This window comes from Cololabis saira, chromosome 13 (assembly GCF_033807715.1).
Source record: "Cololabis saira isolate AMF1-May2022 chromosome 13, fColSai1.1, whole genome shotgun sequence".
Lineage (NCBI taxonomy): Eukaryota > Metazoa > Chordata > Actinopteri > Beloniformes > Belonidae > Cololabis > Cololabis saira.
The window spans coordinates 6,174,361-6,197,120 of NC_084599.1; the positions used below are offsets into that span (position 1 = coordinate 6,174,361).

General features: G+C 46.3%; 1 protein-coding gene across 2 annotated transcripts; it reads right to left on the reverse strand.

Annotated features, from left to right (window-relative positions):
* Positions 1 to 9,463: 9,463 nt before the first annotated feature.
* Positions 9,464 to 22,209, reverse strand: LOC133458019 (zinc finger protein with KRAB and SCAN domains 8-like). Of its 2 annotated transcripts, XM_061737481.1 has the most exons (5): positions 21,788 to 21,822; positions 21,540 to 21,716; positions 18,578 to 18,745; positions 13,563 to 13,934; positions 9,464 to 10,307 (listed from the first exon to the last, which is right to left on the reverse strand). In XM_061737481.1, the coding sequence occupies exons 2-5, from the start codon at positions 21,709 to 21,711 to the stop codon at positions 9,709 to 9,711; spliced, it is 1,311 nt and encodes a 436-aa protein (XP_061593465.1). In that variant the 5' UTR covers positions 21,712 to 21,716; positions 21,788 to 21,822; the 3' UTR covers positions 9,464 to 9,708. The 2 variants fall into 2 exon arrangements, with proteins under 2 accessions (XP_061593465.1, XP_061593464.1); XM_061737480.1 differs by having other exon boundaries at positions 21,540 to 22,209.
* Between the last annotated feature and the right edge of the window lie 551 nt (positions 22,210 to 22,760).

Here is a 22,760-nt window from a genome sequence, read left to right on the forward strand (position 1 = left end):
TGCCTGCAGAATCACCTCCAGATCAACGCGGGGAAAACCAAAGAACTGGTGGTGGATTTCCGCAGGTGTAATAAATCCCCCCCGACACCGGTGAACATCCAGGGAAAGGACATTGAGATGGTGACATCTTATACCTGGGTGTTCACCTCAACAATAAACTGGACTGGACTACTAATTCCTCTGCACTCCACAAAAAAGGCCAGAGAAGACTATCTGCTCAGGAGACTGAGGGCTTTTGGTGTGCAGGAAACACTCCTGAAAACATTTTATGACACTGTGGTGGCATCAGCCATTTTTTATGGAGTGGTCTGCTGGGGCAGCAACATCACCACCACTGGAACATGAGAAGGTGCGTCCGGGACCACCACTGGAACATAGGAAGGTGCGTCCGGGACCACCACCGGAACATGGGAAGGTGCGTCCGGGACCACCACCGGAACATGGGAAGGTGCGTCCGGGACCACCACCGGAACATGGGAAGGTGCGTCCGGGACCACCACTGGAACATGGGGAGGTGCATCCGGGACCACCACTGGAAAAGGGACTGGTGCAGGAGCTGGAGCTGGAACAAGCTGGGGCTGGCGCTTACGCCGTCGTCGTTGCCTCCCCTGAGCCTGCAGGTTCCTGGGCCCACCCAGAGCCAGGCGTGTTCCCCAAAAGGGGTCCCGATACTCCTCCTCCTCGGCCCAGCGCATGTTCTCGGCCGATTCCCAGGGAGCAGGAACAGGCTGGGGCTGAGGCCGACGCCGTCTTCGTTGCCTCCCCTGAGCCTGCAGGCTCCTGGGCCCACCCAGAGCCTGGCATGTCCCCAAAAAGGGGTCCCCAAAAAGGGGTCCCCATACTCCCCGGCCCAGCGCAAAAATTCCATCAGCGTGAGGCGCTCTCCCGCTGGGTCCATCTGGTCAGTCCGTTCTGTTGTGCTTCGGTTTGCTGAGGACCCAAGTGCAGGAGAGCAGGAGCCAGGAGTTCACAACAAAAAAGGGTTTGTTCACAAAAAGGCAAAAACAAAGCGCTGCAGAGCAGGATTAACAAAAAACCAGGAACAGAAAAAACTACAAGGAGACATGGAGGAAGAACCAGTACGGACAGACAGGGAACAAAGGGATGACAAGACCAGATATACACAGGGGATAACGAGACACGACGAGACACAGGTGCAGACACAATCAGGACAAATGGGAAACAGGAGGGACAGAACTGAAACTCAAACTGGGAGGAAGTGTCAAACCCTGACAATATTCTTGTTTTGCTAGTATCATTCCACTTGCAGTGGATTGTATTATGACGCATTCAAGCCTAATCAGTATTTTTTTTTTTAGCCTAATAAGTAATTATGAGCATCAAACGAACGTCCGTTACGTTATCATGATGTGTTCAATCTGGTCTTGTAAAGATGTGTTAGTACGATATTTGAGTAGCCAAAAACAACAAAAAAAAGTTTTGTTAGATTTGTTGTTTTTACAGCAATAAAAAAAAAAAAGGGCCCACGGCAATATTCTTTAAGGGGGCCCATAATTCCTAGCAACTGCCCTGGTGGGATTTAGGCCAAACTACCTGCAGAGACATCTCAGATGCCGTAATGGTGGCAGTGTGCGTCCCGTCCTTGGTGTGCTGCGTCAATCACACGACCATACTCAGCTACAGACCCAGCACCAGAACGCCCTCAGATTACCTCAAATCAACACACCTGATTGTAATTAACGGTGATCATTAAGGTCTACACAAGTCTGTTAATGAGACAGTCATTACTGTGAGGGTGTACTGCAGCAGGGAAACCTCTAAAACATGCAGACCAGTGGACCCGAGGACTAGGCTGGAGACCACTGGGCTAAGGTACAGCACAGCTTGGTCAATGTCTCCCACCCACTTCCTGTCTGACCACCATGATCCACTGACCTGCAGACCCCCCCATTATGACCACCAGAGTGTAACACAAGACGGTGTATAAATGTGTTTTATGTTTCCATCTATTGCTTTTATGTTTCACATGAAACTCTTGAAGGAAAACAGAAGCCTGTGATGGTAAGACGATACAATATGTGAAATAACTACATTTGTTTTGTGGACTTGAGGCTACGTCTTTCAAACCCTGGTCCTCAGGACCGACTGTCCTCCATGCTTTAGATGTGTCCTTACTTCAACATGTAGGACAGGACAGCGTGTCCCGAGGGCCGGGACACACTGCTGTAGCACGGACAGAGTTCAGGGGCCTCATTTATCAACTTGTACTTGTAGGAACGTGTGTAAATTTAAGCACAGCTCTGACCATGCGTACACACAAAACCTAGTGGTAGAACAGTGAAACTACAAATAGAACCCATTAAAAGAGTCACAGTGTTCAGCGATCTCAAACTTCACACATGTTCCCTGTTTCCTCTAATTAATAAAAATTCTCTATTAGTAATTTAGCAGACATTTTGAATAATTGGTGTGATAAGCTATGAAAGACAGCTTTGGCAGGACGACCCGAAAAGAAAATACAAGTACCATGGCTTATCTTGCACTGTTGGAGGATTTGGAGAACCGTGCGCTCCGCAGGGATCGCGTTTTCAAAGAGCGTGCTGATGTTCAGTGAGAGCACGGAGCGGCTGCTCAGCAGGTACCGCTTCCCCAAAAACATTCTGATGGATCTATACCGTGATTTACAACCTATGTTGGAGCGAGAGACCAAATGCACCAAAGCCATCCCAGTCACATCCAGCTCCTGTCCACTCTGGGATTTTTGTCCACTGGAACATTTCAGAGAGAGATTGGAGACGTGGCATTTCGCAGCCGACACTAAGCAGAATCATGCCGGCAGTGTTGGATGCAATAATTTCCCTGGCACCAATTTACATCCAGTTCCTATACACACATCACCAACAAGTCGAAATTAAACGAGGATTTCACGCCATCGCCGGATTCCCAAACATAATTGGAGCTATAGATTGCACCCAAATCGCAATAAAATCCCCATCACACAATGAATTCAGTTACGTGAACATGATAGGATTTCATTAAATCAATGCACAAATAATCTGCGATGCAACTATGTCTGTCAAACGTCGTTGCCCGGTGGCCTGGAGGAACGCAACACTCATTTATTCTGCAGAACAGCTCGGTTGGTGTTTGCACCTCCAAGCAGGAGCTGTTGACTCCAACCAAATCTTAATTTATGGATAATCTTCAGAGAAATATATCAAACATGGTCAACATAATTATTTTACTAGGTAAATATCACATACATAAATGCAAATGGAATAACAGCAAACCCTCCCTTGTACATCTGAAAAATGAATGTAAACTGTACTTAGCGTCTCTAAAACTGATGCGTGAAAAAAACGATATTGCCAAAAGCTTATATGAAACGATGTCTTTGTTTCTTAATTTTTATTAATACACTTCCCATAGCTTGTCAGTAAATGTATCTTTTTTTTTGCCCTCAACCCCCCCAAATGTTGAATATCTGTAGATAATTGATTGTTTCGTTTCATGTGCCATTTATTGTATACCCTAAAGAATTTTGTTCAATAAAGTTTGAAAAAAAAAACAACCTCCTGTTGTTGCTGCCATATATGGTCAATTGGAGGCGTTTCTGAATTCAAATGACCCTCACCATGCACGAGCACGGCAGTTAAGAACAGGTGGGATTTATTATCACTGATGTGCGTACGACCAGCGTCCGCACAATAAATTCAGATTTTTTTGTACTTACACACATTCTAAATTTCATTCCTACGACAGAATTTAGAACCTTTTCTACGCACAGTTGATAAATGAGGCCCCAGGAAACTCTCTGGGCCTGATTTACTAAAGGTTTGCGTGTGTAAAAACCTGTGCAAACTTGACAGCACCCGCAAACCAAAGTGCCAGCTGATCTACTAACAGCGTGCAAAGACGACTGCGTCTCTCAAATGAGCAAAATTGCACACGCAATTCAGTTAGTACTTTTGCCCTGATGAATAATCAATATGGGGCGTACCCGCCAGAAATCCTAAATACTGGGAGGGGAAGATGCAAATTGCTCCATTTACCACGCGCAATGAGATTTACCAAGCCTGAAAGTAATTGCGCGTATTGGGATTGCGTCTGTATTTAATACGTTCGAAAGGAAGGTGCTAATCTGCTGCTGCCGTTATTGTGGCAAGGAGGCGACATCCAAAATCAAAGAATACGCAGAGAGAGAGTCTTTATTCTGCTGCATGCTATTTTAAAAATGGTTGCACAAGTTTTATTAAAGGCCACTTTTTCTTTAGTTCTCCGCCTTATATCTTGCCACCTTCTCTTATTGTGCCCCCCTCCACTCGCCCACAAGCAGGCCAAGCCTTTGTGCCAATTTGTATTTTATTGATTACTTATCATATTGATAAGTGAAACGTGAAATCATCCTTCGTAAATTACATTTAATTAAAACCCGTGCTTATTAATCACAAAACACAGGTTAAACATCATGACCAAATCCGCTCCGACCCGGTGTCAGTATCAGCGCAGAGACTGCAGCTTCGCCTGAATTATGCTTCTGTAGTGAATGTTACGGACATAATTCACCTTATTCATCAAGTATGGTCCCACACACCGTTCATTATTAAATGCAGTATATTGTCCTTCATGCAACTAGTATGGTTCAGGGATGAGGCCCCTTTAAATGTGGTCATGACGTTGAGCTCCATGCGGTTCTAGCTGCTGGACAGCTCCATTTTGTGTTTCAGTGTTCTGAAGTTTTCTAATAAAACAACACACGTTTTTTGAATGGGAAATTGTCTCCGCGTTTTTCTGCAATTCCCACACTGGTGACCCCGACGTTTGTCTGCTGGACGTATCCAGAGACACGACACACGACCATGTCTACGAACGCTGTTACCCTCAAACTCCCCGAATTCTGGGAATCGTCGGCATCTGCATGGTTCGCCCAGACTGAAGCGCAGTTCGCGCTGCGGGAGATCACCGCCGATACGACGAAATACTACTACGTTGTGTCGGCTCTCGGAAATTCAACTGCATCCAGAGTGGTGAGCCTTCTTAAAAATCCCCCGGCGACGGATAAATATATAGCTCTCAAGTCTCACCTGTTGAAGACGTTTGAACTGTCGGATGCTGAGAGAGCCAGCAGGCTTTTCTCCCTTCAGGGACTGGGTGACAGCAAGCCGTCCGAGCTCATGGACCGCATGCTGGATCTCCTGGGTGAACACAGACCCGATTTTCTTTTCACCCAACTTTTTCTGCGTCAGCTGCCCTCCCAAGTCAGGGCTGCTCTGGCCAACACCGCGATCACTGACTGTCGGAGACTGGCTGAGGAGGCTGATAAGTTTTTTCTGGCGAGTCAGGGAGAGTTTGTGGCCGCGTTTCTCCCCGCGCAGCCCGCTCCGGGGACGCGGGACGGCTCCGCGCTCGTTGCTGCGGCCGCTTCTCCCCGGCAACACTCTTCTGCTCCACAACAGGTCGGCTTGTGTTTTTATCACACAAAGTTCGGACCCAAGGCTACCAAGTGCCGTTCGCCGTGCAGTTTTGGCGGGCCGGGAAACGCCCGGGCCGGCGCTCAGTAGTGGCCTTGAGCGCCGGCGACCCGACCAAGCTTGGCGTTGCAAAGGCTGAGTTTGCAAACATGGAACGCCTAGGTATAGTCCGCCGCTCCGACAGCCCGTGGGCGTCGCCTCTCCACATTGTCCCCAAGCCAGGGGGCGGCTGGCGCCTGTGTGGTGACTACCGGCGGCTTAATGACGCAACGTCACCTGACCGATACCCGGTCCCGAACATACAGGATTTTTAAGCGCACCTGGCGGGTAAGGTGATTTTTTCCAAGGTGGACCTCGTCCGAGGATATCATCAGGTGCCGGTACACACGCTGGACATTCCCAAAACAGCTGTGATCACACCATTTGGTCTTTTCGAGTTCCTGCGCATGCCATTTGGCCTTAAAAATGCAGCCCAGTCTTTTCAACGCCTAATGGACTCTGTGTTACGGGACTTGCCTTTTCTTTTCGTGTACCTGGATGACATCTTGGTAGCGAGTGCTTCCAAATCTCAGCACCTGTCACACCTCCGAGCTCTTTTTGAGCGGCTTAGCCGACACGGGCTGATTGTTAACCCTGCCAAGTGCCAATTTGGTCTCTCCACCATTGACTTTCTGGGACACAGGGTTACTAAGGATGGTGCAGTCCCTCTCCCATCAAAAGTGGAGGCGGTCACGCGGTTCCCGCGCCCGCTGACCGTAAAATCCCTGCAAGAATTCCTTGGCATGGTGAACTTTTACCACCGCTTCATCCCTCAAGCTGCTCAGCTCATGCAACCCTTGCATGAGGCCTTGAAAGGTAAACCTAAGCACCTTGTGAACTGGTCTGAGTGCATGGACAAGGCTTTTGCTGCCACCAAAGCAGCCCTGGCGGACGCCACCATGCTGGCGCATCCTTCCCCAACAGCCTCCATTGCCATCACCTCAGACGCCTCAGATTACGCTGTTGGTGCGGTTTACGAGCAGTGGGTAGACGGGGCCTGGCAGCCACTGGCCTTCTTTAGCCGTCAGTTGCGTCCCAGCGAGCGAAAGTACAGCACTTTCGATCGGGAGCTGCTTGGTCTCTACCTCGCCATCAGACACTTTCGTTCCCTGCTGGAAGGACGACATTTCACTGCTTTTGTCGACCACAAGCCACTGACTTTTGCCATGGCTAAGGTGGCTGAGCCGTGGTCCGCCCGCCAGCAACGTCATCTGTTGTTCATTTCCGAGTTCACCACGGACTTGCGGCATGTTGCCGGTAAGAACAACCACGTTGCAGACTGCCTGTCACGGGCTGTGGCTCGGGCGGTCCATCTTGGTTTTGATTATGCCCGCATGGCAGCAGATCAGGCCATGGACCCTGACGTGCAGCTCCTGAAGGCCTCTACCACAGGGCTTAAGATCGAGGACGTGGTCTTTGGTGATACTAGTACCACGCTCCTGTGCGACGTCTCCACGGGCAGTCCTCGGCCCATTGTTCCCTCAGGGTGGAGACGACAGGTGTTTGATGCCATACATGGTCTCTCACATCCGGGTTCGAAGGCGTCGCAGAGACTGGTTGCGGCAAAATTTGTCCGGCACGGCCTCAAGAAGGACGTTAGGGACTGGGCTAACACCTGTGTCGAGTGCCAACGAGCCAAGGTCCACCGCCACACTAAAGCCCCGCTAGAGTTGTTCCCGGTTCCTGAGAGACGTTTTGACCATGTTAATGTGGATCTGGTCGGCCCTCTGCCCTCCTCTCACGGTTTCTCGTACCTGTTGACCATGGTTGACAGGACAACCCGCTGGCCTGAGGCAGTGCCATTGACGTCGGTGGCATCTGTGGAGGTGGCACGGGCTTTTCTCAGCACCTGGGTTGCTCGTTTTGGCACTCCGTCAGATATATCCTCTGACCGAGGCGCACAGTTCACGTCTGAACTGTGGACCGCTGTGGCACAGAACCTCGGAGTTAAACTCCACCGCACTACTGCCTATCACCCACAGGCTAACGGTCTTATTGAACGGTTTCACAGGTCAATGAAAGCTGCCCTGCGTGCCAGCCTCAAAGACAATAACTGGGTTGACAAATTCTTATGGGTGATGCTGGGCATCAGGACCGCGCCAAAGGAGGACCTACAGTCCTCATCTGCCGAGCTTGTTTATGGGCAGCCGCTGCGGGTTCCAGGGGATTTTGTCCCTAATGCCACGGTTCCTTGGTCTGCTGCTCTCCAGCGGTCCGCTCTGCTGGACAATGCAAGACTTTTTGCACCTGTCCCTACTTCCCATCACGGCCTGCCTCAGTCGCACGTCCCGGCTGCACTTAAGGCGGCTGATTATGTTTTCATTCGCCGCAATGCCCACCGGGGACCGCTACGCCCGCCCTACGAGGGCCCATTCCGGGTTTTGGAGGCAGGGGACAAACATTTTGTGGTGGACATGGGCGGTAAACCGGAGCGCCTCTCCATCGACCGCCTCAAACCAGCTCACTTAGACGTGGGTAAGCCTGTTGAACTCGCCCAACCCCCACGACGGGGGCGGCCTCCCGCTCGGCCCCCGCCCCCTGTTCCCCCCCCTCCCCAGCCTCCCGCGCTGCCTGCCCCGCACCTGTGTCACGACGTGACCCCTGCCGCAGTCAGCTCGAATCAGCCTCCGGTACAGCGCAGCCGCTGTGGACGGTTGATACGCCCCCCTCCCCGGTGACTGATGTGTTTTTCTTTTTTTCAAATATGGTGAATTCTGGGGGGACCTGTGTAGTGAATGTTACGGACATAATTCACCTTATTCATCAAGTATGGTCCCACACACCGTTCATTATTAAATGCAGTATATTGTCCTTCATGCAACTAGTATGGTTCAGGGATGAGGCCCCTTTAAATGTGGTCATGACGTTGAGCTCCATGCGGTTCTAGCTGCTGGACAGCTCCATTTTGTGTTTCAGTGTTCTGAAGTTTTCTAATAAAACAACACACGTTTTTTGAATGGGAAATTGTCTCCGCGTTTTTCTGCAATTCCCACACTTCTGCGTTAAATCGACGGAGTAGGGTCGCGGTGCGTTGTGCGTCGCCGCGTACCCTACGCCGTCGGTTCTGCGTTGGTGTGACGCGGAACCATAAATCAGCCTTTAGTGTGCGCTCTGTGCGCTGTTATGAACACTTCTCTTCTTTCGGCCATATGATGGTCCCGTCTGTCACACATTTACTGTCAGTGTTTGCTATATAATATATAATATTTGCATTGGCCTATACTGTGGACATCTGAATAAAAACTTAACTCATAAATAGATTAATCAAAGCGCTCTCCAGCTCTGTGTCTGATGTCTTTTTCTCCTCAGATCATGCCGAGCACCGCCGGGTCACGCAAACCCGACCAATTCAATATTAAAATCAAATTCAGTCCTGTGGCCCGTTTTTCTATTTCGTATTTTTGATCTGTGCCTAAAATTGAAATATGAAAAACCAGACGTTTTTCCGTTTTTTGTGTTACCAACTGCATTTATTCTATCGCAGGTTTTCTCCGATATTGCGTTTCTTTTGGTAATGTTTAAATTTCTTTTCTGTAGTTCATGAATGTGTTTATTTGCCTCTTCCACTAATATCTCTAACTCCAACTCGTCAAATTTCATTTTGCGCTTGTGACTTGTGACTGTGCATTCCATCCAGACTCTCCATGGCGCAGATCTGCGCTCGCAAACCTTAAGACACGCAACACCTCAAGACACACAACACCTCATTTAAATACTGCTGTTTGCACCTGTTATCAATTGCGCACGCAATCTTAGTTGATCACCCGCAAACCACACGCAAACAGCACGCGCAAACTTTTTCAGTGCACACGCAATTTAGTACTCTTTATTTAGGATCTTAGTAAATCGGGCCCTCTGGGGAAGGAACCAATAACCTTTGGTAGAACCAAGTGTGATTGAATATTAAATGATAGAAGAAATGACAATCAATAATAAAAAAAGAACATGTTTTCATTTTTTAGAAAGATTTTTATTCAAAAACAACATCTCGTGCTGATCCGATCCTATATTTATTACAAATAACCACAAAAAGCAACAAACAATTTTTTTTATAGCTTACACACACACACACACACACACACACACAGACACAGACACAGACACACACACACACACACACACACACACACACACACACAAACACACACAAACACACACACACACACACACACACACACACACACACAAAAACCCTTTTTCAGACATTTATCGCAAAAGTTTAATGGAAACACTTTTTTTAATCCGTCTCTGGCTCCGCTCCAAGTGCGCTCCATGTTAAATTGTCGGGGAATTGTGGCTTGCAGGACTTGATCATGTGGGCTTTCAAAGCAGACAGTTGTCCAAAAGATTTACCACAGTTCGGACACACGGGCCTGAATCCAGAATGGCTGCTCACGTGAGACTTCATGTTGCCGCTGCTGGCGAATCTTTTACCGCAGATCTGACAGGAATACGGCTTCTCTCCTGTGTGGATCCGAGTGTGTTCCACCAAGTGGGAATTTCTGAGGCATTTTTTACCACAAAATTTGCAGGTCAAGTCACTTGATTGTTGGTACTTTGTTTCTTGCTGATTCAGTTTCCCAGTTACTGGAGGCTTCTGAAGTTGGACCTGATCCATGTTTGGTTCTGGTTCACTGTGGCCACTTACACCAGTAGTTGGAGTCACCATGACGACATCAGTCTCCTGCTTCAGTTCAACCTGACCATCCTTCATTTCCTCCTTAACCTGTGGAGGATCTGGTTCCTTCTGGTCCAATCTGAGGTTCCTGTCCTGGTTACAGAGCTGCTGGCCAGGAAGAACCTCATTAGCAACCCGGATGAAATCATGTTGGAGTTCTGGGGAGACAAATGGACATAGGAAAATGGTATTAACCCCTCTGAACAAGCCGCATATTTTAGAGTCCTGCTCAAAAATGACAAACCCAAACCAAACTAGGGACCTCCTTCAGACCTCTACGGGAGATCCCTCAGACCCCTACGGGAGATCCTTCAGACCCCTACGGGAGATCCTTCAGACCTCTACGGGAGATCCTTCAGACCCCTACGGGAGATCCTTCAGACCTCTACGGGAGATCCTTCAGACCCCTACGGGAGATCCCTCAGACCTCTACGGGAGATCCCTCAGACCTCTACGGGAGATCCTTCAGACCCCTACGGGAGATCCTTCAGACCTCTACGGGAGATCCTTCAGACCCCTACGGGAGATCCTTCAGACCTCTACGGGAGATCCTTCAGACCCCTACGGGAGATCCTTCAGACCTCTACGGGAGATCCTTCAGACCCCTACGGGAGATCCTTCAGACCTCTACGGGAGATCCTTCAGACCTCTACGGGAGATCCCTCAGACCTCTACGGGAGATCCTTCAGACCTCTACGGGAGATCCTTCAGACCTCTACGGGAGATCCCTCAGACCTCTACGGGAGATCCCTCAGACCTCTACGGAGATCCTTCAGATCTCTACGGAGACCCTTCAGACCTCTACGGGAGACCCTTCAGACCTCTACGGGAGACCCTTCAGACCTCTACAGGACAATCTCCATTTGCATAACCTCCAAGACTTTATAAAACTATTGAAAACCCATGAACAAATAACAATATTCACCAAAATCACAGGACTTTTATATGTACTGATGGTGACATTTCGAAAGTAACAGATTTGTACAGAACTGTAAGGTAGAAAAATCAAGTTTTCATGCTGTTATTGTTTTTGTGTCAGAGTGGTCATCCTTATGTGAATACAAGCTTTGGCTCTCACTCCATCTGATTTCCTTGTTCGGAAAGGTTCAAACATTTCCTGAGATGCCGTTGCTGGGATGTTGTGGCCTGCAGGACTTGTTCATGTGGACTTTCAAAGCAGACAGTTGTCCAAAAGATTTACCACAGTTCTGACAACAAAAGGGCTTGACGTCAGCATGCCTCCTCACGTGCGCCTTCATGTTGCCGGCCTTGGCGAATCTTTTACTGCAGATCTGACAGAAATACGGCTTCTCTCCTGTGTGGGTCCGCAAGCGGATAGTCAAACAGGTACCGGCGGCAAAGGTTTTACCGCACATTTCACAGGAAGGCTTCTGTCCCGTGTGACCCCGTATGTGATTGGTCAGGTGACTGGCTTGGGAGAAGCTTTTACCGCAGGTGTTACAGGAATACGGCTTCTCTCATGTGGGTGGTTTCAAGACTTCAGCCGGGAGTATGGGTTTGTGCACACGACGTCTAGCCCCCATTACCCCCAGGCTAACAGCGCTGCGGAGCGTGCCGTTCAGACTGCGAAACACATCTTAAAACAGCCTGATCCACATCTTGCTCTGATGTGCTACAGAGCGACCCCTAGTGCTTCGACAGGGGTGAGCCCAGCTTCGCTTATGGTGGGGAGGTGCATCCGGACGACACTTCCTATGCTGGAGAACAAGTTACAACCTGCACCTGCGGACCGATATTAAGTCCAGCAAAAGGACATCCAGACCAAGTCTGCTTACCGGTACCAAAAAGAATGAGCCCTCTAGCATATCTCTCCGTTGCCTTGAACAGGCTGTGTGCTGCAAAATGTGCTGCAATTCGGTCCCGAATTTCCCGCACTGTCCTGCAGATGTGACGTCACATGACGCTGCATGCGCGTTCTCCCCGCTCTCCCGTGCCGGCTTCGCGGTTGACTGCAGTACCCCCAACGGCTGTCGTGGTGAAGGGTGGCGCTAGAGAGTCTCATTTCTTTTTTTCTAATCTTTATTGTAAGCGCTTTGAGACTTGTTCTTCAGGTGAAAATGCGCTCTATAAATACAATTTATTATTATTATTATTATAAAAAGGAGCCTCATGCTCCTTTAAGGGGGAGATGTAATAATAGGCGACAAACAGGCTACCGTAATCGCGATGTGACGTCATCAGAGTGCGTTCATACCAAGCAAGTGTATGTACCGTGTGTGTGGTTCCCAGTTAAAGGTATAGTCTGTAACCGTATTCAAAAACATTTATTGTTATAATGAGTGAAATGGTCCTTCCATCCTGAGAGTAGCCAGTGAATAATGTGTTCAGAAAAAGGAAAGAAAAAAATCCGACCTCTTATGACAGCCTGTAAAAACTCTGACCAATCTGTTTTTTGCGCACCGAACGTCACGGATTGGTCAGAGGACCAGAGGATTGGCCAATCAGATGCCTTCATTTTAAGTCCCGCCCATGCCCCCCTCTGTCCCATGCGTGCACTGGTCACGTCAAAAATCTTGTCGGAAAACTTCACACACTCAGTCATGTTTGCTGAAGAATGGCGCAGAAAACGAGAAAACGCAGCCAAAAATACCACCCCCCCAGTATGGGGGTCCGTGGGGATGGAGGCGTCTCCATCCCGGCGAGGGCGGAGAGCGCCGGTGCAGGTGGGGGTGCGCTGCGGTGCTTTGCAGGCTCTGGAGCCACGGCTATGCCGTAGGGTACGGCATAGCCTACGGCGTAGAGTATGCGGCGACGCGCACCATTCTGCGTTGGTGTAACGCGGAACCATAAATCAGCCTTCAGTGTGGGCTCTGTCTGCTGTTCTGAACTTCTCTGTTTCTCATTTTGCTGGGACGCCGGGTCCCTCCGCCGAGACACAACTTTTGCGGTATGTGTTCATTGTTGTGTCTAAAAATGATGCGCAGTGCCGACCCAATCAGAAACGGTACAGATATTCTGTGATATTTTTTTAGATTTATAAAAAAATAAAGGATCCCCATAACTTTGATTGGGTGGGCAGGATGCACGTTTGGGTGGGCACAGCCCACCCCTGCCCCCCCTAAAACTGGCCTCACTTACAGGTGAATGAGACATGGGGTAGTTTTGTTGAAAATGTGCTGTCCAAAATGTCCTGGAAAACTGGACTCCTGCAAATGCGCGTTCCCCAAAGTTTGTGGGGGCGTGGCTTTGGACGGAGCGCTGACGGGAGGGGGAGGAGGGGGTGGGGCTTAGAGGAGGTGCCACTTTCAAATCTTGCTAGCTCTCCAACATTACAGACTATACCTTTAATAAGCGGCCAGATAAATGCCGAATTGAGTCGACGTGGTCGTCATCTTTCAACTCCAGTTACCGTTCATGACAATATTTGTTCTGAAAGTTTACAGATTCATTACCTGCATCAGAGTCACCACGACTCTCCGGCATGGGAGAGTTGTCCATATCTGTACCGGCATCTTCATTTCTAGTTGATTGTTCGTACTTTGTTTCTTGCTGATCCAGTTTCCCAGTTACTGGAGAGTTCTGAAGTTGGACCTGATCCATGTTTGGTTCTGGTTCACTGTGGCCACTTTCACCAGAAGTTGGAGTCACCATGATGACATCAATCTCCTGCTTCAGTTCAACCTGAACTGAAGCATCCTTCATTTCCTCCTTAACCTGTGGAGGATCTGGTTCCTTCTGGTCCAGTCTGAGGTTCCTGTCCTGGTTACAGAGCTGCTGGCCAGGAAGAACCTCATTAGCAACCCGGATGAAATGATGCTGGAGTTCTGGGGAGACAAATGGACATAGGAAAATGGTATTAATCCCTCTGAACAAGCCGCATATTTTACAGTCCTGCTCAAAAATGACAAACCCAAACCAAACTAAGGACCTCGTTCAGACCGCTACAGGAGAATCTCCATTTGCATAAACTCCAAGACTTTATAAAACTATTGAAAACCCATGAACAAATAGCAATATTCACCAAAATCACAGGGGGCGAAGCGCCGGGCGAAGCGCAAAGTGGGGCGCAGGTTTTTGTGCAGAGCGAAGCGACCGGTGTACAGAGCGAGATGGCAGAGTCTGTGTTGGATGGAGAGGAGGATAGTGTAATGGAGGAGGATTTGTTTAAACTTGCTGCAAAGAGGAAAACACCATGGATTCTGCAGAATCCGCAGTTGACAGTGAAAATGTGAACAAAATGTCTAAAAAAAGACTCAGTGTTCCCCCTCTGAGTTTAGCCTTTTTCACATAGAACGGGGTGGCGCAGACTCGGCGCAGAGTCCGCGCAGGTGGAGCAGAGTCGGGGGCGAGTGGGCGCAGACTCGGAGCAAAGCAGGGCGCGCTTGGGTCTCCAACTCTGGTCCTGCATGTTTGAGATCTTTCCCTACTTCAGCACACCATGATACAAGGAACTGTGTCACCCCTGAACATGTTTGTTGCAAGTTGCTTGGCCACCAAAAAAAAGTTTCATAACCACATATTGATAAATGATTCAATTGATCCTGATATGAGGCATGGAAATGCTATATTTTATTTTAAATGAACATTTTATTGTTAAAAGAGTATACACGGTACACAATGAATGGGAAAGCCGGCGGCGGCCGCCGCTGTGCGCCTTCTATGTGAAAAAGGCTTTAGAGGAAAACACACAGGACACACTCAGCTCAGGTTCGCAATCTCTCTTTCGTTCGCAATCTCTCCTTCGGAATAGTTAGCTTTCGGGAAATTTGTTTACCGCCAAAGACGAAAAGTGAGGGGGCACAGTGACTGAAGTAAGCGGGCACTGCCCCCTGGTGCCCCCCCATGACGCCGACACTGCAATGGGGCCCAAAAACGCGGCAACTATACACGAGGATGAGCAAGTCTCGCTGGAGCACGTAAATGATCTGCTTTCTAAGCAGAAAGAAATGTTCACAGTTCTGCTCCAACAGCAACGAGACAATTTTCAATGCTTTGTGAAAATGATTATGGACTTGACTAACTTGAGAATGGACTAGAGAAGTGCAGGACATTACAACTAGCCTGCAGTTTACCCAGAAGGAGGCAGACGAAATTAAAGGCAGCAATGCAAATCTAGCTGATCACAGCAAAGCCCTTCAAGCTGACATAATGAATCTGTGACAGTCTTCTAGTACTCTCAGATAAATTAGAGTACCTAGAAGGGCAATCAAGAAGAAACAACCTGGTAATAGATGGCATCGTAGAGACATCAGGAGAAACTTGGACAGAGTCGGAGGAGAAAGTGAAAAAGATCTTCTCAGAGAAGTTGCAGTTACACAGAGACATTGAGATTGAGAGAGCACATCGCACCGGGAAACCATCGATGGGTGAACGACCCAGACCCATAGTGGTAAAACTTTTAAGATACAAAGACAGGTCTGCAGTACTTCAGAGAGCAAAAAACCTCAAGGGGACTAAAATCTTCATTAATGAGGACTACACAGACTCGGTTAGGCAAAAAAGGAAAGAACTTATGCCGAAGTTGAGAGCAGCAAGTGAGAGAGGGGACATTGCTTTCCTCAGACATGATAAACTGATAGTCCACCCATGCAGCAGCACTCCAAAGCCGGATATAGATACTTAATGCAGGACTGATCAAAGCTTCATGCTTAGCTCTCTACCTCACACCCTATGGCTGAAACTTCCACTTCGACACACGCCATACGACTGACATAGCTAACCGGATTTTAAACATAGATAGTGTCGAGCCACATTGTCATGGGAAGCTCCAGCCCCTACCCCCTACAGGGCTTTGAACTGGACTCAACACCTTTTGGGGTAGCTTCAGCTTCCTACCCCCCGTGCAGATCCCGACACCTCGGAAGTTGGTTCAAACAGACTTGAATCAAGAGAGCACCCTATGGGGTGATTTGGAGGTCTGTGACAGTCATGCCAAATGTCTGATAATGACATTTGGCCCGATTCACATCCGACTGTAAATTACTTTTTGTCTCTCGCCTGATTCGTGTATTCCTGCATTTTGTTGTTAAACTTCTTGTATAAAAATCTGGTTATAACATCACTCGAGGTCAGCATTTCAACCAGACCCCTGGTCTGTGTAGACGTGCTCACCGCCGGCTCAATAAAACCTCATAAAACCACAAAAGCGGACTTCTGAACTGGTTTGATAAATTCCTCAACAATAGACAATATTCAAATTCGCCTTCTCCTGAATTATACAAGGACCGCTTGAAGCTTCAGACAGAATTTAATCTTACTTTTCACCTCGTCGAAAGACCGTTACTTAGGACTAAAAGCTACTATTATGAACATGGCGAAAAAACAGGCAAACTCCTGGCCAATCCGCTGCGTGGGTTGGGAGCGAAGCAACTTATTGCTGGTGTACAGACAGATAAAGGAGGTATAACTTCTTACCAGAAATTGATCAATGACAAGTTTAGAACCTTCTATGATTGCCTTGCGTGGCAACAGGAAGATACAGTTGATATGGAAGGCGGGAGTTGAGCTTGAGGTCTCCTTGTATGCGGCCGACTTACTTCTGTTTTTCTCAAAGCCAGCCTCTTCTCTACAAGTACGCCTCTCTCTCTTTTCACTCTACAATACACAATAAAAGCGAACTATTTCCTATTAATAAAAAGCCCTCAAACTTAATTTTGCAGGTTTCCCATTAAAGGTGGTTAAAGATCACTTAAACTATCTTGGAATATGTGTAACTAGAGACCTTAAAGATTTATTTAATTCAAATTTTCTCACTCTATTTAATCAGGCGGAAAACACTATCTAATTGGTCTCCTTTATCTTTGTCTATGATTAGAAAAATAAATTCAATAAAATGACGTTGCTTCCAAAGTTTCTATATCTATTTCAGTGTCTACCGATTTTCATCCCAAAATCTTTTTTTATGGCCCTTGACCATTTAATGACATCTTATATTTGGAATGGTAAACACTCACAGTTACGGAAAGCCTTTCTCCAAAGACCTAAGCAGGTGGGAGGAATGGCTCTGCCTAATTTCCAGTATTAATACTGGGCAGCAAATATTCAATGTTTGATGTACTGGATGCATTTCCATCTTGAACCCTCTCGTCCTGCTTCGGTGTTAATGGAGATGTGCGCAAGTAGCCCGGTTTCCTTGCCTGCTCTTTTGGGCGCTGCACGTCCTCTTGCTTCAAGTATCCCGAAGGGTAATCCAGTTGTAAAACAGTCCTTGCTAATTTGGACCCAATTTAGGAGAAGTTTTGGACTGCAGTTTTTCTCACTCCAAAGTCCAATTGCAGCCAACCATTTATTTGTCCCTTCTATGGTAGATAGCACATATAAAATGTGGCGCAAGAAAGGTCTGAAATGCTTCAAAGACCTTTATACTGGTAATCATTTTGCTTGTTTTTGTCAACTGACAGAAGACTATGGTATTGCCAAAACCCACTTCTTTAGATTTCTACAAGTTAGGAATTACATACAGGGTGTAACACCTCAGTTCCCTCACAAACCTCAAGTCAATCCTCTCAATATTTTTCTCTCTGTCAACCCCACAGCTAAAGGTACCATATCTAACCTATACAACCTTATTTCCAGATTACACTCCCCCTCAATGGCAGTTATAAAACAACTTGGGAACAAGACCTAAATTAGCCTTTTACAGATGATATATGGGACTCAGTACTTGATCGGATTCACTCTTCGTCTTTGTGTTCCCGACACTCACTTTTGCAATTTAAAGTAGTGCATCGCAACGATATATCCAAAACTAAACTCTTGAATATATTCTGATGTCGATCCTACATGTGACAAATGTAAAAGTGCACCTGCTTCACTCTATCACATGTATTGGCCGTGTCCCTCTTTAGGTAACTTTTGGAAATCAGTTTTCCAAATAATGTCAGAGATCATTTGCCACCAAATTGTGTTTAGTGTTCTGACTTTTGCTTCTTTATTGGTTCGATGAGATTAAGTATGCCATAACATTTCTCTCTTGGTGTACCACAGTCCTGCATCCACCGATCCATTATTCAGCTAGACACACAGAGAGAGAGAGACTCTGCAATTTAGACAAAATTAGTGTTTATTTGTCTCCTGGTTCTAGAATTCAGCTTCACTTGTGTGGGAGACACTGGGTCGCGTGGTTTGGAGTTGAAACCACAATAATACTAATACTACTGCTACTGCTACTACTACTACTACTACTACTACTACTACCAACAATCTCTGCTAAATGTCTTAATGACAGACTTCACTGCGGTCTTGAAATGATGTATTGAGCTAAAATTATCCACCGAACAAGAAGCTTTAAATGATTTCCTACCTGTTCTGTGTAGTTTAATGTGTGGTTTCCTACTTGTTCTGTGTAGTTTAATGTGTGGTTTCCTACTTGTTCTGTGTAGTTTAATGTGTGGTTTCCTACTTGTTCTGTGTAGTTTAATGTGTGGTTTCCTACATGTTCTGTGTAGTTTAATCTGAGGTTTCCTACCTGTTCTGTGTAGTTTAATCTCCGGTTTCCAGGTGATGTCCAGCAGTCTTCTCTGTCGGTCAATCTCTTCTTCGTACTGGACGATGGTTTTTTCAAACTCTGTGAACATTTCTTCAGCAGCAGCAGTTAGTCGCTGACAACGAAGCCTCTTCAGTGGGCGGCCAAATGCTGCCCAAAAAGGATTTAAGTTAGGTTTTTAATAGTATGTTAGGTTTTTGTTAGTTATCTTAGCATGCTTGCTAAGTAAATAAAAGTGATTTAAGAGTTAGGACAACGTTATATCTCGGGAGTTCGTTGTATTTTCATGAAATAACTACTTTTCATTGCTGTTTTTTGACAGAGAATTTGTCAGCTGAAATACGAGATGCATATATGTTATATATATATATATATATATATATATATATATACATATATATGCATATATATATATATATATATATATATATAATGATATATATATATATATATACAGTGGGGAGAACAAGTATTTGATACACTGCCGATTTTGCAGGTTTTCCCACTTGAAAAGCAAGTAGAAGTCTGTAATTTTTATCATAGGTACTCTTCAACTGTGAGTGATGGAATCTAAAAAAAAAATACAGAAAATCACATTGTATGATTTTTAAGTAATTAATTTGCATTTTATTGCATGACATAAGTATTTGATCACTTGTCAACCAGTAAGACTTCCGGCTCTCACAGACCTGTTAGTTCTTCTTTAAGAAGCCCTCCTGTTCTCCACTCATTACCTGTATTAACTGCACCTGTTTGAACTCGTTACCTGTATAAAAGACACCTGTCCACACACTCAATCAAACAAACTCCAATCTCTCCACAATGGCCAAGACCAGAGAGCTGTGTAAGGACATCAGGGATAAAATTGTAGACCTGCACAAGGCTGGGATGGGCTACAGGACAATAGGCAAGCAGCTTGGTGAGAAGGCAACAACTGTTGGCACAATTATTAGAAAATGGAAGAAGTTCAAGATGACGGTCAATCTCCCTCGGTCTGGGGCTCCATGCTAAATCTCACCTGGTGGGGCATCAATGATCATGAGGAAGGTGAGGGATCAGCCCAGAACTACACGGCAGGACCTGGTCAATGACCTGAAGAGAGCTGGGACCACAGTCTCAAAGAAAACCATTAGTAACACACTACGCCGTCATGGATTAAAATCCTGCAGCGCACGCAAGGTCCCCCTGCTCAAGCCAGTGCATGTCAAGGCCCGTCTGAAGTTTGCCAATGACCATCTGGATGATCCAGAGGAGGAATGGGAGACGGTCATGTGGTCTGATGAGACTAAAATAGAGCTTTTTGGTCTAAACTCCATTCGCCGTGTTTGGAGGAAGAAGAAGGATGAGTACAACCCCAAGAACACCATCCCAACCGTGAAGCATGGAGGTGGAAACATCATTCTTTGGGGATGCTTTTCTGCAAAGGGGACAGGACGACTGCACCGTATTGAGGGGAGGATGGATGGGGCCATGTATCGCGAGATCTTGGCCAACAACCTCCTTCCCTCAGTAAGAGCATTGAAGATGGGTCGTGGCTGGGTCTTCCAGCATGACAACGACCCGAAACACACAGCCAGGGCAACTAAGGAGTGGCTCCGTAAGAAGCATTTCAAGGTCCTGGAGTGGCCTAGCCAGTCTCCAGACCTGAACCCAATAGAAAATCTTTGGAGGGAGCTGAAAGTCCGTATTGCCCAGCGACAGCCCCGAAACCTGAAGGATCTGGAGAAGATCTGTATGGAGGAGTGGGCCAAAATCCCTGCTGCAGTGTGTGCAAACCTGGTCAAGAACTACAGGAAACGTCTGATCTCTGGAATTGCAAACAAAGGTTTCTGTACCAAATATTAAGTTCTGTTTTTCTGATGTATCAAATACTTATGTCATGCAATAAAATGCAAATTAATTACTTAAAAATCATACAATGTGATTTTCTGGATTTTTTTTTAGATTCCATCACTCACAGTGGAAGAGTACCTATGATAAAAATTACAGACTTCTACATGCTTTTTTAAGTGGGAAAACCTGCAAAATCAGCAGTGTATCAAATACTTGTTCTCCCCACTGTATACATACATATATATATATATATATATATATATATATATATATACACATATGTTATAATGTCATAATATAAATACATCATAATGTAATAATATATAAACATGTTATAATGTCATATAAATACATGTTATAATGTTATAATATATATACATGTTATAAGGTAAATATAAATATTACTAAGAATACTATAGAAATATTGATGTAATATAAATACCATGTCATATCTAACTGTTTCTTGTTATTTTCATACAAAAGTACGTTTTTCATTGTTTATAATTATTCACAAGTATGCAGTGTCATAACTACATCTCTGACGTTCATAACAAACCAAACTGTTTGAAAATCTGTTGAGAATTGAGCAAGTTAAGGTTGTTTAAGCAGTACATGCACCATTAAACACAATGTTATGAATGAGCGAGCTGCCTGTAGCAAGATGGCCGCCGTGTGACGACGTCGCTCTGCATTGGCAGAATCCCAGTCATGAACCCTCAGAATCCGTCATGAACCCTCAGAATCCCTTATGAAGAAGGTTAGAAGCGGTAAAAATAGAGACTGGATGAATTTCTGATTTATGTACAAAAAACAAGTTTTTGATTATTTTTAAGACATTCAAGGCCTGTTTAAAATATACATTACATGCCATAATAGGTCTCCTTTAAATGAGGATTTTACTTCACCCAGGGTCTGCAGACCTGTAGTTTAATCTGTGGTTTCCTACCTGTTCTGTGTAGTTTAATCTCCGGTTTCCTACCTGTTCTGTGTAGTTTAATGTGTGGTTTCCTACCTGTTCTGTGTAGTTTAATGTGTGGTTTCCTACCTGTTCTGTGTAGTTTAATCTGCGGTTTCCTACCTGTTCTGTGTAGTTTAATCTGCAGTTTCCTACCTGTTCTGTGTAGTTTAATCTCCGGTTTCCAGGTGATGTCCAGCAGTCTTCTCTGTCGGTCGATCTCTTCTTCGTACTGGACGATGGTTTTTTCAAACTCTGTGAATATTTCTTCAGCAGCAGCAGTTAGTCGCTGACTGATGAACTCTCTCAGAGACCCAGACGAACTCATCCTCACTGGAAACACCACGATATCCAGATCAGACCACGGAAAACACAATAAAAGTGAAAAACTATTCAAAACATACGTGATGCTCTGACGCCCCCTGTTCACTTCCGCCGGGTGTTACACCAAATGTCTCCGGTGAAAAAAAGTGAATACATTTTTTGTTCCGTGGGAATATTGTCTCTCTCTTTTCCTGGTCTTGGTTTCAAAATATAAACATTTTGTTGGATCAGTTATTTATAACTGTATTTAAATACTTTATTTCGGTATGTACTCGGCCGTGTTTAGCTTTTGGGGGAACCACTTTCAAAAGGCAGGGTTAAAGGACCATTTAAAACCCTTTTACAGATAAAATTGTGATCCACATTCACAAGACCATCGGTGCATCCGAAATGCCATACTAAACATAATATACTAAAAAGTATACTTAAATTCGTCACACTTTTGAGTAAATATCAGTAGTGTGCATTAATTTGGACGTACTATTCAGAGCGCACACTTCCTGCCCTTGCGAGGAAGTGCCGTGAATGTGCATCCCTGTCGGTGAGAATGTGGTATGAAAGGGTCCTGCCTTGGAGGATTTGGGCCTCCATTGGCAGGACAACAAAGTGTAATAATTTATTAATATTATTATTATACAAAGATGGTTATTAATATTATTGTTATATTATTATTATTGTTGTTAATATATTATACTATTATTATTATTATAGGAATCGGATGGGTGAATGGATGGATGAATGGGATGCCTGGGTCTGGGGCCCTCCGTTGTCGGGTCCGCGCGGGTGTCGCCCTGTTGGGGGGTCCCCCCTACTGCCTCTGCAGGGGGGCGCCCCTCTGGTCCTGGAGGGCCGCTTTTGTGGGGGCTCTGTCTCTCCGGGCAGGCTGGCCTCTCGCTGGGTGGGGGTCGTTGGCCTGGGGGGGGAGGGCCTCCTGGCCACATGCCGCCACTGTGGATTCCCTGGCTGCCTCTTCCCATGGTCGTGGGGGCCCCTCCCACGGGTCCCCTCGTCTACCACTCACGGTGGCCTCGCTGGCGGTGGGTTTCCTCCCGC